The 18,878-nt window shown below is 46.4% G+C and overlaps 1 protein-coding gene across 2 annotated transcripts in view; it reads right to left on the bottom strand.

Moving 5' to 3' along the window:
• Positions 1-597: 597 nt before the first annotated feature.
• The window catches only part of SYNGR1 (synaptogyrin 1), a 38,943-nt gene continuing 20,662 nt past the window's right edge, over positions 598-18,878 (bottom strand). The window contains exons 2-4 of one of the 2 annotated variants that reach the window (XM_077339461.1): positions 15,847-16,084; positions 10,027-10,172; positions 598-7,715 (exon numbers count right to left, since the gene is read on the bottom strand). In XM_077339461.1, the coding sequence (XP_077195576.1) occupies positions 7,497-7,715; positions 10,027-10,172; positions 15,847-16,084 (603 nt within the window). In that variant the 3' untranslated portion in view covers positions 598-7,496. Of the gene's footprint in view, positions 8,900-10,026; positions 10,173-15,846; positions 16,085-18,878 lie in introns of both variants that reach the window. The other variant, XM_077339462.1, reaches the window with a different exon arrangement.

Raw genomic sequence — 18,878 nt, forward strand, 5'->3', positions numbered from 1 at the left:
CTTGAGAAAATCTGTTTTTATTGTATCTGAAGAAGTGCCTATCTACACATGCTAGGCCTCTCAGCTCTCACTTATACCCAGAATAGAACTTTGTTGGTCTTGGAAATGCCACCAGACTCAAACATGGTTCTTACATCTCTTTGTTAACTCTTGCATTTATATGCCAATTTGCTGATATTCACAGGTCTCACCAGCTGCCTTAATCCAAGTTCAGTGAAATTTACCACCCAGTTACTCATGTAACTTGACTCTAATTAGCCCTCCCTGGCAACTAACCCCCTACACACACACCCATGTAAAGCTTGAGGGAAACTATATTTATCTGAAGACGTGTGAATGAATATGAAACCTTATACCCAGAATGAAACTCTACTGGTCTTAAAGCTACTGTCAGACTCAAGCTTTGTTCTATATAAGCTGGTTAACTTCCAGGCCTGACTGAAAGTTTTATACAGTATCGGTGGGGGTATTTGGCATGATTTTTATGCTGGGTGTATCTATTATGTTGGGAGGGAGGAACATGTCCTTTGTTCACTACTTTGTAAAATTCAGACAGATGTAAAAGCCAGGAAGGAACAAACCCCACATCTGATTACATTTTGTTTTGAATGTAATAACTTTATTGATAAGACACACCAGTAGTTACCACCTTCACTTTTTAAAACCACAAATATACAGGACATTGTAAACACAGGTGCCAAGAAGGCAGGATTTATGTTAGTTGACTTGGGAAAGAACAGACTAAAGAGAAGAGAGCGGGTTGGTTGGGAACTGGACATCTGGGGATCCTGGATAGAGCAGGGCACCCTTTTCATTGTCACATATGTATAAATATATATGAATAGTATCTTTATATATAATATATATACTATACACAGGCAGTAATGCTGCGCACAAGGGGTGCAGAGATCCCCAATGAAGTTGTCACAGGAGCTGTAAAATTGTCAGAAGAGAAAGTCGGTGTGGCGCATGAGGCAAAATGAACTGTGATTCAGCTTCTCAATTATGTTCCAGTTCTGTGTCCTGGCATCTGAAATTGCAGCTGTACACTTGGAAGGTTCTGGGGGAACTGGTAGGATCAAGCATGGAGGTGACATGAATGAGGTAAGTATATGTGCATGTCTGAGAGTCAAGGGGAGACCTCACTGTGCCTACAACAGCTAAGGAACTGGAACGACAAACAAGATGGTGGGCATTGCTGCCTGTTGACTTGCACGTGAAAACAGCATCTAGCTTAAAACGTGTGGATAAGGGCGTACATTTGTTCCCATCACTACCCTCTCTCCTTCCCAGCATGGCACTTAGGAGTCTACAGATCACCTGCTCAACCTGTGACCACCAATTCAAATCTGGGTCACATCTGGCCACCCACCATTTCTGGTCTTCACTGCTCTGGCCTTGCAACCTACAGAGGAGGGATTGAGCAGCTGGCCTTTCTCAGTGCCCGACTAGGGGCTGTGCTTGGCTCAGTGGCTCACAAATTGTGCAGATCCTTGTCTGTTGTACTGTTTGGCAGAGCTCAGTCCCTGATGCTGGTAATGCTGTTTAACCTTCATTCTGTTTGTGTGTTCACTTTCTATTTTCTCCATCTGAGTATATCATAACTAGAGCTTTGCATTCACACAAGAGAAGGCAATAACTTACAGTACAGTTAAGTGCTTCTGAATCTCACATCAAAGCTGCTTCACCTTTCAGGAGTAGGCGAGGGAAAAGGAAGTTTCCCATAGTAGACGCAGAAAGTGGGATAGAAAGCACATAAACCTTGGGGATATGCACTTGGGACGGATACTGAGCTGCACTTGGTGCATGCCTACTATATGTGAAAGTCAATCATTTGTCTTTAACACTTGATAAATTGCTGGAAGTGTTTCAGGCAACACATTTATCAAGGGGACTCAAAATATTTTACATCATTGTCCTGTTCTCCATTTTATCCTCACAAGAACTCTGTGAGGTAGGTTAAGTTGAGAATGTGACTCGCCCAAGGTCACTCAGCAAGCTTCCATGGTGGAGTGGGGAATATGAACTAGGGTCTTCCAGATCCAACTCCAGCTGTTAAACTATAGTTGTTTTGATGCTATATCCCTGTTTAGCTTCACAACTGCAAAGCTGCTTCCAATGGAACTATTAAAAAGCAATTACCTCACTGCAGTTTAGAATTATGGAAGGGACCTTCAGGATCATCTAGCTCAACCCCATGCACAATGCAGGAAACTCACAACTACCTGCCCACTCACAGTGACCCTCCACTTTCATGTCCAGATGATGCCCCCCACCCAAGAAAACCAGAATCCTTGGCCAGTCTGACCTGGGGAAAATTCACCTCCTGACCTCAAAGTGGCAACTGGCATTTCTCTGGGCATGGAAGAAAGGGCCACAAGAGCCAAGCCAGAATATCTGCTTTGCCTCACTTAGTGGTGGGTTATCTGAAGGTTGCCATTTTACTGAGATGAATTATGTCTCATGTTATCATGTACACTGTCCACCCAGAAGGATACCCTCCCCTACTGATTAAAACCCCCAAAAAAAACCCCTAGAATGAATGCATCACAAACAACAATGCATCACAAACAACAACTATAAATAATGAAACAAAAAGAAAACATGAGCAAGGAATTGCTTTGAAGCTTGATGTGGACTAAGAAGGTAAACAGAGGCTATCAACTGAGATATGACCAGGATGTTTCTTTCTGTGTGAATTCCCCTTCCCCCAGTAATGGAGGTTTGCATAAACTGCAATCAATGATTTCAAATATACTTAGCTGTTGGATTCTGGACAATGAATTTTTCAAAGCTGGCTATGCACAAGTGATGTCCTGGGAGTGGCATGGCATGTAACTAGGAAAAATATTCCTGTTTGGATTTAGGAATCTGTACATATGTGACAGTAAATGGGGTGTCTTGTAAAAAAGGGGCAGAGGGGGAATAATCTGTTTGCATGCATCTAGTTGGAAAGTCTTGGCCTACCTCTCCTCTCCCAATAAAATCTGTGCAAGGAGAACAAATGTTGAGGAGTAGAACATCTCCTGTTCCACCACAACACATGAAAGCATGCAGTCAACACCAATGAAACTTTACAACAGCACTGGATTTTCCACCAGTCTTTTCTGCCCTCCAGTCCCATGATTCGTTCCCTCCAGGGAGACAGATTAATATGAAGGGCCACTCTCTGACCTCAGTCATTTTTAAAAACTCACTTAGTACTCACCCACAAGCCTAAATATTAGGCCATCCAATTACAAGAGTGAGATGCTTTGGGGGTGGAGACTAGGGATGTGCAAAAAAACAAACAACCCATCCTGTATTTTTTAGGTTCAGGTATACTGAACACAAAAAAATTGGTATTTCCCAGTATTCCTGAATCCCAATATTGGGATGGTATTCAGATTCAGGAATGCTGGATTTTTTCATCTCCATCATAGCTCCATCATAACCAATGATCCTCACAGGCTATAATAGAGAATCAATCTGGGGAGCCTGTATTTTGAGGTAGAAGCACCAAAATAGCAGAATAGCTGCTGGTGCCTCTCCTCAAAATACTCCCCAATTTTGAAAAAGATTGGACCAGGGGATCCAGTTCTATGGGCCTCCAAAGAAAGTCCCACCATCCTCCATTGTTTCTCATAGAGAAGGGGAAAAGGCATTTAAACATTAAAGGGAACACAGTCCTTTTAAAATAGAAATATTTTTTGCATGCCACTGCCACACAGTGAATGCTGAAGTAATTTAAAGGGCTTGCAGTCCTTCTAAATGCCTTCTCCAAACTGAGAGTTCACTGCAAAGACATTCAAAGGGACTGAGAACCCTTTACATTCATTTTAACTGCAAATATCTGGCGGTCCCAGAAATTCTGGAAAGTAGTTCAGCCATTTCAGATAGCTGAAAAATAGCAAAAATAAAATTTGACTGAATTTTTTCCAGCTTGATTAGCTGAATGCACACCTTTATGGAAAACCCTTCCACCTCCCTCAAGCACTACACAGTATTGTTTTCTATTAGGACCAGACAAATGAGGATTTAGTTTCTTCCTATGTGCAACAGAAAGTGCTATCCTTACTCTCCTTCCCCACTAGCTTCTAGCTACTCACCAAATAAAGCAAGTCTCTAGCAAGGAGCCTCCAATGGGACCAGCTCTGCTTTTAGTTACATCATCATAGCAAAATGGTCAGCATTTAGCCAAGACTTGGGTCCCCAACAGGGTGCTCACAGATGCCATGGTGCCCACAGACACCAGTGCTTTTGCTCAGCAAGGCTTCTGATTAGCTAAGCAGTTTTTTTTGTTTGTTTTTTTGCAATGCTGCTTTGGCAGTAAATGCCACCTTAGTCCCAGGATCTTCACTAAGCGGAAGGTGCAGCATCCATTTTGTTGCTGTCTCTGCCTTCTGCAACACGGTGTCAGAATTCCAAAGGTATCTGCAGTCTCAAAAAGACTTGGCCTAAAGTCATACCACAAACTCTGTCTGTGTAATACCTTATTTTGGGATGCACTGGTGTAACATTAATGGATCTGACCTTAAATCATTTTTACACATTTACTTTCCTGTAGAATGCATGAAACTCTTAAGGCCTCAGCTCCTGACCCCAAAGTACATAGATCCAGAAAGGCACAGGGGCCAGACCACTAACCTCGAGAGGCCATGAAATTAGGAACTGGGATATAGGATCAGGCACTAAGCCCAGAGTAATGCAGCAGTTCACCAGGTTAATCCTTTGGATCACGTCCAAGATTACATTTCCCTCCTCAGGGGTAAGCAAGGGACCAGAAGCTCAAGTGGCATTGGGTAGGAGCAGACACACAGCTGAGTAACTGTGTTTTTCCACCTGATCTTTCAATGCACATCTTTTCACTGAGGGATCACTGTTATTTAGAGTGCCATTCTAAGATGCTACAGCCTTCTGGGTTTATTAATTTCACTGGTGGAACAGCGAATATGAGTAGGTTACCGATATTCCAAACTGATTAATCCCAAAGAATATGATTTTTTGGAACTGTGCTCCAGTAGGGTTTTTTTTTTTTTTAAGAGGCAGGGGGTGATATTAAGCATGGTAGCTGACTTTGGCCAACACAAGAAGCTGCCTGAGCAAATATTCACAGCAGGAATTCCAGCTGGTCCTTGATCATGTGTGACATGATTTGTTCTGCACTCGAACTAAATTGGCTTCTCCCTCAACTCCAGGAAAGCAAGAGAATTTACTGAATGGGACACGGCTCTGTCCCACTGAGTAAATTCCACAGGGTTGAACGGTGAGATTTAACCATGTTTAGAGCTAGCTTTTCCTGCAAGTCAGCCCAGTTGCTCTTCATTATCAACAACACTGGGATGTGGCAAGGTAGCAAGTGGTCAAGAGTTTGGTTTCACCACTTAGTACACAAAGCAAATTCACTGTCCTCTTGATAGAGCCTGGCTAATGCTGCAAATGTATCTTCCAGGATGTTTTCTACTAGGGTTGTGCGCTTCGGTGTCCGAAGTGGCCATTCCAGCCCGAAGCAACGAGCACCACGGCGTTGGGGGGGGGGGAGGGTGGCTAGTGTGCCAGTCGGCATACACGTGCAGATGCAGAGCTCTGTGCATCCGTGCAGGCGCTGGGTTGTGCACCACCACCGGCACCTCCCCTCCCCCCCCCGCGCCACTTGCTGCTTTGGGCTGGACTGGCCGCTGGAATGGGCTGGAACGCCGAAGCGCACAACCCTTTTTTCTACCCCAACATCTCTCTTAAGTCTTATAGTGTGAAAGCAAACATCTCATTTCTACAATCCTATATAAATCCTCTCTCGGGAGTAAACCCAGCTGAACTGAATGGGTCATACCTTTGACTGATCTTGGGAAGGATTGGACTGCATAACAATTCCCAGTGACCTGTGTGGAGTATGATTAATTACTTGGAATCATTGTAATTATTATTTCCCTTTCAGTGTATTAATTTATTGACTACACAAGTCAAACTCTATTTGGACATGATTTTATTTTGGGGGGGGGAGTAATTACATTGGTGTGCCTTGGTATACTCGGAGTAATTCTGTTCCATGGAGGCTTGACTTGCATAGCCAAGATACTTTACGATTTGCAGAGTGTTTCAGCATGTTAGGCCACTCTTGCAAATGTACCGATAAAGTTCATCCCATGTTGAGCAAAGATTCTGCCTGTTGAACAGACCATAGGTGTCCATATCTAAACCTGATGAAAGCCTTATTTAACTGAGCATCTAAATCTGAAAACAGCCTCTCTTTTGGTTTGGGATTCCATGCAATTACAGCTCAACACTGTGTCCTGTAATGAACAGGTCACATGTTGGAGCATTTATAAGCCAGAGCTCCACATGCCAAAAAAACACTGAGGGAAAAATACATGTTGTTTTCACTGTGTAAAAACAATCAGTTTCTTTGGTGGACACTGACATGTCCCTGCTCATGTTGATAAGTGACAGCAAGTTCTCTCCTAGACCCCCAAAACACACACATACTCTCAGCACCTTTTCTCAGTACAGTGATAATTAAAAACTGGTCAGTACATTAGCTTGTGTGACAGAGGTGTGGCGGAGGAGGAGTTTTTCTCCCCTCCTTTCCCTACAAACCAATACCCCATAGCCAACGCACATCCTCTAGCTCTTCTTCCTGTCCCTGCTCAGCCTGCCATTCTGTTCACAGCAAGGAGGTCATTCAATACGTCCGCCACATGCTCACAATGCTGCTGAGCACTTTGAAGAGAGAAAGACTGGCCAACACTGCAGTTCACACTTATGACAGAAGCTGTCCGGGGCAGATTTTCCATGGGGAAAAAATGCCGATAAAGATATCTGTGATAAAAAAAAAAATAACCTAACATGGAGAAAAGAGCCATAAGCATTAACTAGATTTGAGAGAAGCCAAAGTCTTCTTTTTTAGTTTAGAACTGTCAAGTTGGTGTCGGTGCAGGCCCTAAAGCCGAACTTGGTGAAAAGGTAATTGCAGGCCTACTCAACATCTCTCCCTCCATGCATATCATGTTCTCCCTCCACTGTCTTCTGCCACACTCACGCCTTAGCCTGATTGCAGGCCCACACACTGACTGACCCCCTGCATATCATACAGATTGGTCTGCTCACCCAAGACCTGTTCTTTCTTTGCTGCTTGCACTTCCACGAAGACTCTGGCCTGTCACCCATTCCAACCTAGCTGTTGTGCCTTCAGGTCCTTCCCCTCTTTTCCCCGTACAGACTCTTTCCCCACGGCAGCTTTCTATAGAAAGGGAAAGAAGATTCTCTCTTTAAACGTAGACAGTGAAACGTTTCAGATTCAACAATTCAATCTCGGTAGAGAATTCAGAGGAGCAGCGAGGCATTAGGTTTTCCAGTTTAAAAATTTACTAAATTAAAAACAAAGACCCTAGAAGGCTGGAGGGTGGCCCAGAGCCACCTGTTGCTCCAAAACACACGTGTCTGTTTTGCACCTTGGCTTGTTGGTGGCAGAGAAGAGTGGGCAGAGGGGAGGGAAAAGGAGAGGGGCTCCTCGACAGCTCTCAGTAGTTCTGTGCTTGGTACCCCTGTGTGTCAGCATCAAAAGCATCCACCGAAGGAGGCTGCTGGTACGTCCCCATGCTAGCTGTAGTGTCATCCTCATTCGTGTAGGGCGCATAAGGCATGCCGGCCTCCTGGCTTGGGTCCATGTAGTCCTGGGAGAAGAGAGCCGAATCGGCACCAAGCAGGTATCGCTGGAATGCCAGAAAGGACTGGCCCACCTTTAAAAGGAGGATGTGGCAGTGCGGGGAGGACGGTTTTTTAGGAAGGGGAACGAGAAGGAGAAAGACATGGGAGGGAGGAAGAAAGAGAGGGGAAACGTACCAAGAAGAAACAAAAGTAGAATTAGAAGTGGTTAGTGCACAAGACATCATTAGTACATGAGACACTGGAATTATTAACAAGTTGAACACAAGGACATTCCAAAACAGTAAGAAGGTTTTGACAGACTTCACAGAGAGCACAAGTCAGGGAAGAAACCAGAATGCACCCAAGCAACTCTTCCCTTGACCACGGCATTAAGAAAATGACGGCAGGCAAAAGATGTGCATTATGCAGGCTTGGGCCTTGTACAATCCCTTGCTCATTCCAGTGGCTGTGAAGGACGGCTGTGGGCTCAGTGAAGAACATGCTTTGTTGTGCTAGCATTAGAATGGCCTGGGAGAAAAGGTTTCGGCTCCTTTTCCAGGGGGCCCTGCACACGCAGACCCACCTACAGTAGTTCTTGGGGAGGCTCGGTATGCTGGCAGACTGGGGACCAAGGCAAGAAGCTCATTTTCCACACACAAGAATCCTCAAAGCAGTGGTCAAGAGGCTCAGCCTCATCACTAAAAGTTCTTGTGCTCTGTTCTTTGGCAAAACCTGGATGGAAAAAAGCTCAGAGATCACCAGCCACCTTCCGAACACCATTAAGTTGTGCTGGGGAAACAGCCTACCAGAAAGACACAAGAATGAGTAGAAGCAGAAGGTGTATTTTGGCACTGACCCATGGCAGTTAAATAATATTAAGGCTGAGAGAAAGGTACATTGGTGTGTTATTTGGCATTAGTCAGGGAGAGGGGCACAGAGGCATGGGGAGGAGAACACAAACAGGACATGTTCTATTTTCAGCTATTAAGCACTAAAGGGCAGGTAGAGGCTCTCCCAAATTCCAAGGCATCTTGGTGTCCTCATTCGCCTCACCACATCACTCTCTATAAACGTTTTCTGCCTCTTATCTTCCTTCCTGCTCCTCAGCATGGAGCTGTAAACACTTTCACTCCAACAATTTCGTCCCTGCTGTGTCCAACCTTTCTGGACACTGGCATTAGGGCAGCAGTGGTGGAGAGGCAGGGAATAAAGTGTGGTATTCTTCCTGAAAGGTAATTTCTCCAAGTCTCCGATGAGCCAGAACTGTCAGAGTGCTCTGTAGGGAGAGAACAGGACGTAACAAGGGGCATTAATGAGGGAGAGGATTTGGCAAGATCCCCTTGGGTAAAATAAGGCATCCGATACAATAAAAGAAGACAGGGAACACTGGGGTCCCAACGAAGGAATGACCCTCCATTTTCAAAGGAAAAATGCCTCCTTCAGGACCACTGCACTCTGGCTAGAAAGGCCTCAATACCAGCTGAAGGTCAAAAGCTACATTTAAGAGAAAGAAATGGGCAAAACTAGGAAAATAACAGAAAGTGTGCTCAGGATGCAGAAGTTTTGTGACCAAAGAAAAAAAAAATGATCCATTTGCCTGCACAAAATATGTGCTAGACAGCGGAATATCTCCTATGCTACAGATAAATATTGGATACTGTGTCAATTAAAAAAAAAATTTAGTGGACAGACTGAAGTTGTCTGTTTTTGTCAATGAGAAACTTCTAGTGAGTCTACATTTAAGTGTACATATGCAAATGAGTAGCAGATGGACCTTAACTCTACAGGGTAACAAATTTCCTGGAAATTCCTGCCAGTTTTGATGATGCGTATGAAAGTGTATTATGGACATGGGATCAGAGGGACCCTAGATTAATTGGAATGAACAGGGCCCAGAGGCATGACAATTGGGCCCTGGAGGTGAATGCATATGCATGATACATTCCAGGTTATTTATGTCTGTCTTTGGCCTAAGATGGCCCAAGCTGGGGTTCATCTCTGGCTGTGCTAGCTCTTCTTGGGATGCTTTGGTAAAAGAGACACAGAAGAAAGATCTGTGGATTAGATGTGGTATTTGATTTTTAGGGGCTAATTTTAATTGGGGATTTTATGTATATGGTATTTACTGTCACCCGCCACGAGCTTTGTGGAATTGGTGGGATAGAAATTCAAATCATCATCATCATCATCTGCACAAACAACCAAATATTCAAGTTAAATGAAATATGGCACATATGACTGTCAGGTAAGTTTTGGCCGTAGTCTGTCCCCCATGATCAATTTGGATATATGTGAAGACCTTTTGGATTGTGAAACCTGCAGGAAGGAAGCTCCACTGCATGTCATAGTTCTGGCATCTGAAGTGACAGGACCGAACCTCCATTGCTTAGCTGCATTACTTACCCAGGTGAAGATGGAGAAAAAAGAGAATGCGATGGCTGCCCGGGCTGCATCGGTTCCTTCGTTCATCGGATTGTCTTCTGGCTTCGAAACTCGCCACTGATCAGCCAGGAAACAAAAACTGACAAACCAGAGGAATGCCCATAAGCCTTAGAGAGAGGCCACCATCAAAATGAAGAGCAGGAGCAGGAGGAGGAAGAAGAGGAAAAAACAATGTATGTGTAAGTATCCATTCTTTCATTTCCCTAGCAAACACTAATATATGGCATCCCAAAGCAATTTACAGACTGGAGAACATTTGTGGAAGGATCACAAGGATCGTTTATGCACTGAAGTTTTCATGCCGGGCTGCAGGCTGGAGTTTTAGTCGTGGCAGGTTGCTCCACTACTTCCTGAACCCACAGGAAGGAGTATTTGGCCCGGTGCGCCTCATCTGTGCCCGATTTGTGCTAATGCACAGGAGCTGGGGCAGTGAAGTTCCCAGTGCATAAACAGTCAAGGTGACACAGGGGGAAAGGCAGGTGAGAAGGTAGATGCCCTTCCCACCCCCCACACCCCCTTGGTGGCTGTTTTTATTAGTAGATGTCTTGTACCAGCCATTTTTTTAGCTTAAAATCCCCCACCCCTACTGAGAGACCTTAGCTGAACCCAGCTCAGGGCAAAATGACATTGGTGAATGGTATGCACAGGGAAGACAATCAGTATGCGTGGGTTAACTGTGTCTCCCAACGACCCTTGCATTTGTGTTCCCTTAGTGAATGGAGATTGAGAAACATGCCATAGCTCTGCTCCTAAGTAAGGAAAAATAGACATTCTGTGACATGGGGAAGGAAAGACAGATCAGCAGCACTGAGTCTGTAGTTTAATTCACTGAGCCCCACTGAAGTGGTGTCACTTGCTCATTTATTCCTGTAATGCAGGCCTTCTGCAGAATTAAGCCATATTGTAAAGCACTGTCCTGGAAAGCACAGCTGAAGGACAAATGCCTCCAAAATCATCTGCAGAGGTATTACAGCAAGACTGCATACACAGCAGCTGGAATCTTGCCAAAATTGTGGAACTAGTTTCCTTATTCTTAAAAGAAGAAAACTGCAACAGAATCATTAATAGTCTTGATTGGTTTCTGGTATGACTGGATGCTTTTGACAGGTGGTTATGACAAACAGTAATTGGAGACACAAGAAGAGACAGACAGAAACATTTCACACATAAAAATCCAAACTCCAGAAATATAAGCACAGAACCAGAACTCTGCAGGAGAAGAGACAAATTGTCTTCCCCACCCAGTACTGCAATTATTCTGAAAAAGGAATGGCTCTTTGCAGTGCATAAACTCATCCTGCTTTCACCTCTGGTAAAAAATGGTTTTGCATGTGTTCATACTGATTAGAAACCCTACAAAACCTGCCAGACCAGTTGAAATGGTGAAATAAATGAAGCACATGAATCCACTGTGGGAAGCAGAACCTGAGCTACTTCCAATTCTCCTAGAACTATCACCTCCCATAAGAGGAAAACACATCATGAAAGCACAGGGGAGTGTGGGACAGCATTTTAAGTGGGAAGTAGAGCCTAATTTGGAACTATCTGGTTATCTAACTTCTTCCTCAGGGAGTTTCCTTTGCTGCATTTTGATGTGGAAATATTTTTTTAAATTTCAGCCAAACCAGGCTTGACACCGAGAATTTCATATTATCATAGAGAAGCAAGTTCAAACCTTCCTTCCTCCCTTTCACCCAGTCTGAATCAGCTCCACAGAACTACATGAGGAAACAAGAAACAAACAAGAACCAATATGGTTCTGCAATCCTGATCCAAATCAAGTCCCTAAATACTTGCTGGTGTCTCCCCCCCCCCCAATGAACTCCAAGGAACTCCATCCACAAATCTCCCAGTGTAACACCACACCAGGCTTTGACTCCTTTAAAAAAACATGGGAGAGTGACATGAAGAAGCTCTCCCTTGCTATAAACACATACAGGGCAACATCTCAAGTGTCTGCCTATATTGGCTTCTGTGACATCCATCTACACTGTTGTCTCTGGCCTTTTCCTAACCCTTGCCACTGAAGACGCTTCAGCCAGAGTTTTCAGGGTCTGGACTATGGGACCTTCTGCTTATGCTGTATCACTGGGCCACAGCCCTTTCCAGTTCTCCCAGAGAAATAATCAGGGCATCCATCCACTTGTGCTAGACTTCGACCAGAGTTGCAAGCATCATCATCCTGTTTAGCAACCACACATTGCTTGGAAACACTGAAAGAGCTTTATGCACATTATCTCTGTAATCATGACAACCACCTGGTAAGACAGGTCTAGGACGGCCCTTCCCAGATTCCAGATCCCTAAACAGAGATACAGAATCATTTATTGAATGCTGCCTAATAAGTTCTGCCACAAATTCACTGTTGCAGGGCACGCCTCTCCTCAGCTCATGGAGAGCTACAGTCACCATCGGCAGCAATCAAAAAGGGCTGCATGAATACTGTACGGCATGTGCACCATCTCAAACCACATATACAAGAATCTAAGATAAAACAATATTAAATTTGTAACTAACTTTCTGCTCGCTGTGTGTAGGGTTGCCCCTCCCTGCTACTGTTGAATGTTTAGCCAGGCCTTGTGCTTCTGGCATTAGGGGAAGGACTGCCCACTCTGCCTCTCGCTCAGCAGATTGGGGCAAGGGGGGATTGCCCAGTACCAGGAGGAGGGCCAGCAGGCTGTGGAGAAAGGTGAGCTAACCACTGCCGCCCCAGTGTGGCCAGTTTGCTCTTTTTTAAGGTAGCTGCCCAGATTCTGGAATGAAGAAGAAGAGCCTGCTTTTTACTACCCAAAGCAGCTTACAATCCCTCTTCTTCACACAATGGACACCCTGTGAGGGAGGTGGGGTTGAGAGAGCTCTGAGAGAACTGAGACTGGTCCAAGGTCACCCAGCTGACTTCATGTGGAGAAGAAGTGGGGAATCAAAACTGGTGCTACAGATTAGAGGCCACTGCTTTTAACCACTACACCAAGGTGGCTACAGGGGAGGCAGGGTTGTTAGAGAGCACCTTCCCTATAAGGAAAGGCTGAGGAGTCTGGGACTTTTCAGTTCAGAAAAGAGGCAACTAAGGAAGGGACATGATAGAAGTTTATAAAATTATGTATTGGGTATAGAGACCTGACAAAGAGAAATTGTTTTCCCTCTCTCAAAATACTAGAACTCAGTATCCAATAAAACTGATGGGCAGTAGGTTCAGGACAGACAAAAGGAAATACTACTTTACACAGAGCGTGATTAAAATGCAGAATTTGCTGCCAGAGTCTGTAGTGATAGCCATAGGAATAAATAACTTTAAAAGGGGATGATATAGATTCATTGAGGATAAGCCTATCAATGGCTACTAGCTAAGGTGACTATGGGGTACTTACAAATTCAGAGGCACTAACCTCTGACTCTCAGACAGGAGGCAACATCAGGAGAAGGCCTTGGTCTCTCTGCCCTATTGTTGGCCTTCCAGAGAAACTGGTTGTCCACTGTGTGAGACAGGATGCTGGGCTGGATTGGTCTGAACCAGCAGAGCTCTTCTTATATTCCTATGGCAGGCTCTTTACTTCCATCCCTAAAACGAGGCTCATACCTCGCGGAGACTCACCTTTTACCCACCACTACATTACATGACTTCTCATTCATATTACATCCCAGCTGTTCCCATACGTACAACAGAATTTGTCCGGCGGGAAGAAATTTCTCCCCAAACAGATGTAAGTTTAATTACAAAGCCAAGCAACGCAAAGCAAACGATCACTGACCCAAAGGCCCCCTTGGACTATTCTGCTGCTCACCAGCATCACCAACTACAGGAGAGCACAGTCATGCCCGCAACTGACACTTGAGTGCCTTTAGAATCAAACTCATAGAGCAGGGGTAGTCAAACTGCGTCCCTCCAGATGTCCATGGACTACAATTCCCAGGAGCCCCTGCCAGCATCTGTTTGCCAGACGCAGTTTGACTACCCCTGTCATAGAGTGTCATGAGCATATGAAGAATGAATGGGTGGTTTACTTTAAGGGGGAGCAGGGGAAAGGCTTTGCTGCACTAATGAAAGGAAGTACGAGCAACCGAACAGTCATGGTAGTAACTGAACAAGCAGGAAGATTTACTTCTCCCGAGGAACCTTGCTTCACTGCAGACCAAATGTCCCCTACAAATCATTTTTAAGCCTGAAAGTGTCACTTGAGAAGGTTTAATAGAAGCTGTTATTCATCTCGAGGAAGTGCCAAGCTGTTCCTGGATCTTTAAGTAGCGCGATCTGCTCCGCTCCCCGGTGGAGAATTAATAATGTGACCTAGCCTTCCTCACTCCTACACGGGCTGCATTTCTCGTTCTCTCATGGACAGGAGGGAGGGGGCTTCCAGAATGACACTTGCCATTCTTGGTATTATAAATGTATTAAAATATATTTTTAATTATATCAGCTGCGCAATTTATTAGGGGCATTTTTTTAGACAATCAAAATTCTCCTTAACTGATTAATCATCTAAGTCTAGTAGATCCAAGTTTCTGTAAAATAGGGTCACATAGGAATAGGGAAAATGTTTCTATAAACCTGCAGAAAAATTCAGGTTTGCAGCAAAAAAACAATAACCAAATTTGGTTTAAGGAGGTGGCACTGAAAGGGCTTGTGGTTTGATTCCCCTTCAATATCTTTTTAGCCCCCTTCTGCTCTTCTTCTGCGAAGCAGGGAGAGAGGCATTGGTATTCGGCTGTGCCACTGTTGGCTGTCATTCTGGGGTGGCATTCCCCACCACCTATCAAATCCCCCAAAGTGCACCACGGCTGAAAAAGTATAGAAACCCCTGCCTTAGACTATGCCGCAGAATCCTCTACTACATTTATTACCATTTTCACACAAGGAACATTTTGCGTCACAGTCCACTAATGTTGTCGGCTTACTGAGCCCCCTCCAAATGATGTCAACAACATTCCAAGGCTATTTTGTGATGTGGCCATTTTTAAAGCACGATGTGGTAAGTGCAGGAAAGTGGACTGACCACCCTCTATCGTGCATCCCAGGGATGAGCAAGCAACCAGCAGCCAAGGATAGGAACATATGGAGGGAGAAACGCGCTCTAGTCTGTTGAGCGCTGCACTACCCTCCCTGCTTACTCACCATTTCCTGTTCAGCCACCATCTTTATCTAAGTAACAGCTGTTGCCGTGTCCATCTCATCGGCCAAGCTGTCAAACCCCCATCCCTTCCGCTCCTTTTCTCACCCCCCACCCACCCACCCACCCCACCAGGCTGTGTGCCTGCCATTCAGCCTTCCCCACTTGCTTTGGCCTCTTCTTCCAGGAACACTTCTGAAGCATGGGCTGCTGCTGCTGCCCCCCGGGACATGTGCAAAAAGTTTTTGCTTTTCATTGTGTGTGCAAACTTGCACTGGAGCTGCCCAAGAGGGAGAAAACTGAAGATAGTGAGAAAGCATAAATGGAGCGGGGACCAGCATAGGAAAAGTAGTTGGAAAAGAAGAGAGAGAAGCCAGGTATCAATGAAGCGTGGGCTATGACCACAAGGTTTTTCTGCTGAAGATATCAGACATGCCACACAGATTGCGACGACTCTAAATATCTGCAAACATTCCACTGATTTCCTTAGCTTGCAGCTAACAGATTCACCGGCATATAATGCTGGTAAATAGCAGCCTCATGAGGTATGCAGCAGCCTCCAGAAGGTTCATGCTCTGGAAGTGAGAGTGGTCAATCTTGGGTGCTCTAGGATTTTCTTAATACTAATAATATCCCTACAGAATCTGGAGCAGAGTCAATCCACAGAGAAACTCACCAGACACACCAATATCGGAGAGCACAACTTTCTTGCGATCTTTGACACTGCTGATCTGCGGAAAGTAGACGTCTAGTGCCAAGTAAAGAAGGCAGCTGAGGAAGGCAAGAACTCCCACGGTGATACCATAACCACAGGCCTCCTGGTTGCGATTGAAGATGCAAAACTCTTCTGATTCATCTTGATGGTTAAGGTAGCCTTCATTCACAATGGAGCCAAAAACAACAATGGAGAAAAGCTAGGTACAAGGAGGCAAGAAAAGGGTTAAAAAAAGGACTCCCTCTACAATAAGAATCTACTTTCAAGGCATAATCCAACCATAGCCAAGCCCTGCAAACTTTAATGGATTTTGATAGAAGGAGGTTACACACACACATGCAGGCTTAACTCTCTCATTTAAATAAATGGGAATTTATCATGTTTCACCGTTTTTGGCCCATACAGCAGGTATTGCAATCTAGCACCTAGATCTGTGTGGACCCCAGTATGCTTTCTGTTTAACCTATTCAATGAAAAAGCAAGGGTTTATTTTTGAGTGACAAAAATCTAGTACTCATTTACCGCTATGATTCATTCACCCACCCAATCTTCCACCTGCCATCTCATTGCAATGTATTTTCCCCATCTGTTAACTCATTTTCTCCACCCCCTGCTTCCTTTTGTCTCTCCAACAGCAAGTATCCCACTTTCCATTAATTCTCCTGCTGCCTTATATTTCACTCTCCGTTCATCAGCAATCCATCTGTTCTTATTTCTTTACCTTTCCCACTATTCTTTTGGATTGCTACATCTATCTCTTCTGTACCATTATCCATTGCCCATTATCTTTCATGATTCAGAGATATACACATGGCCAAACAGCAGGCTGGCTAGTCAGCTTTAGAAGGAACTGAATTCTCAAATGAAGATTTGTCCAAAAAGGTTCCAAGACTATCACCTATAGCTCCTTGTCCCTTTACTATGATAATTATTTCTAAACTATTAGTACTATAAGGTGAATACTGCATGTTGTGTATGTGACTCAGCAGAAGGCTGAGCTTGGGGTCTGGAACAGGATCCAAGCTGCCCCGTTGAGCAGCCAATGAGTTTAAACTAATCAGGCGCGGCTGAGCCAATCAAGGTTCAGCCTAGGGCGTGTCCACCTCTGCCCTGTGTATATATTCAGGGGCTTGTCCAGGCAAGCCCCAGTCAACGTGGTTGCTTCCATCTGAAATCACTTCTTAAACAAAAAGAGCTGTTCTGCACGACTGCGTCTCGCTTGTTCCTGTTCGAACTCACTATTTTACACTGGCGACGAAGGTGGGATTCTAAGGAAACGAAGCTGCTCCTGCACGCATCTGGACAGAGCCCGCCATCCTTGGGGACCCTCTGCCAGCTAACAAGCGTGAGTCCAGCAGCACCCGACCGGCATCACGAGCCACTGGAGTGGAGCCCAGCCGTCTGAAGGGGGGAACCAGCTGCCAGCTGAATCGCTCAAGCCGGGCCGACAAGCACCGAGATCGCACGCCGCAGCATGGCTACCTTGGGCCAGATCGAGCAGTTTGACTCCAGCCGCCCGAGCCACTGGAGAAGCTATGAGAAGCGCTTCCGCCACTTCCTCACGGCCAACGAGATCACCGGGGCCGCAAGAAGACGGGCGGTCTTCTTGAGCACGTGCGGGGCCGCCACGTTCGACCTGGCGCAGGACCTCTTTGCGCCCGACGATGTGGACGCTGCGGACCTGGACGAGATCCTCCGCCGCCTCCAAGAACACTACGATCCACAGCCAGGGGAGATCGCGTGCCGGTATGTTTTCTACCAGCGTGGACAGCGAGAAGGCGAGTCCATTGCAGAATTCACCGCCGCACTCCGCAACCTCGCCCGTGACTGCCAATTCTCCAATCTGGAAGAGGCACTCCGGGATCGTTTTGTGTGCGGCCTCAGGGACGAGGCCACCCAGCGCCGGCTTTTCGGAAAGAAGGGGCTGACCTTCAAAGAGGCGCTGGAAGACGCGGCCAACGCGGAGGCCGCCAACCGCAGCGCCAGGACCGTCCGCGGACACGAGGCGTCGAGGCACCCACCGGTGGAGAAGCCAACGACGGCCGTCCACCACGAGGACCTGGGCGGAGACCTCGCGGAAGAGGAGGCCGAGGTGGACCACAACGTGGCCCGACCGCACCGCCGTCCAGCAACCTCAACGGGGCCCTGCGCTGGCTGTGCAGGCCCGCATGTACGCAGCATGTGCCGATTCCGCGACGCGACTTGCCGGGTCTGCGGAAAGAAAGGGCACATCGCCCGGGCATGCCGCTCAGAGCCGGATTCCGCGTCCCACCCCGTGGCCGGCGAAATTGCCTACCGCCAACCGAGGGCGGCCCAAGGCAACAGAGGTCAGCGTGAGGTGACCAGCCGCCAGCGTCGCCTGGAGACAAACAGCACCCGGACCGTCATCCTAAACTCCACGAGGAACGGACCCAAGGAGAAGATACGGCTGAGGGTAAGCATAGAGGGGGCCCCTTGCACCATGGAACTGGACACAGGGTCGTCGCTCTCTATAATTTCAAACGCGACCCTCAAGCGACTTTGCCCGCACGGGGGACCCCCTCTCCGCCCCTTGCCCTACATAGTCAAGGATTACATGGGAGGGCGAGTGCCGATCAAGGGGGTGGGGGATTTTCATGTTTGCTTCCGGGACTTTGCGGGAAAATTGCCCCTTGTAATAGTGGAAGGGGAGCGCACCAGCCTGTTGGGGTTAGACTGGGTCGAGCCGCTGGGAATCACGATCGGCGGTATTACTCAAATCCAGCGGCTCCAGACCACCGCGCTAGAGGACATCTGCGGGGAATTCCCAACAGTCTTTGACGCGTCGCTCGGTCGCTACACCGGGCCACCAATCTCGTTGGCCCTCGACCCCCAGGTGGCACCCATTCGCCTCAAGGCCCGGCGGGTCCCGTTCGCCCTGAAGCCCCGGATAGACGCGGAGCTGGACAAACTCCAGGCGCAAGGCGTGCTCGAGCCGGTTCCGAACGCGCGTTGGGAGACCCCGATCGTGACGC

The sequence above is a fragment of the Paroedura picta genome, chromosome 5, assembly GCF_049243985.1.
Source record: "Paroedura picta isolate Pp20150507F chromosome 5, Ppicta_v3.0, whole genome shotgun sequence".
Lineage (NCBI taxonomy): Eukaryota > Metazoa > Chordata > Lepidosauria > Squamata > Gekkonidae > Paroedura > Paroedura picta.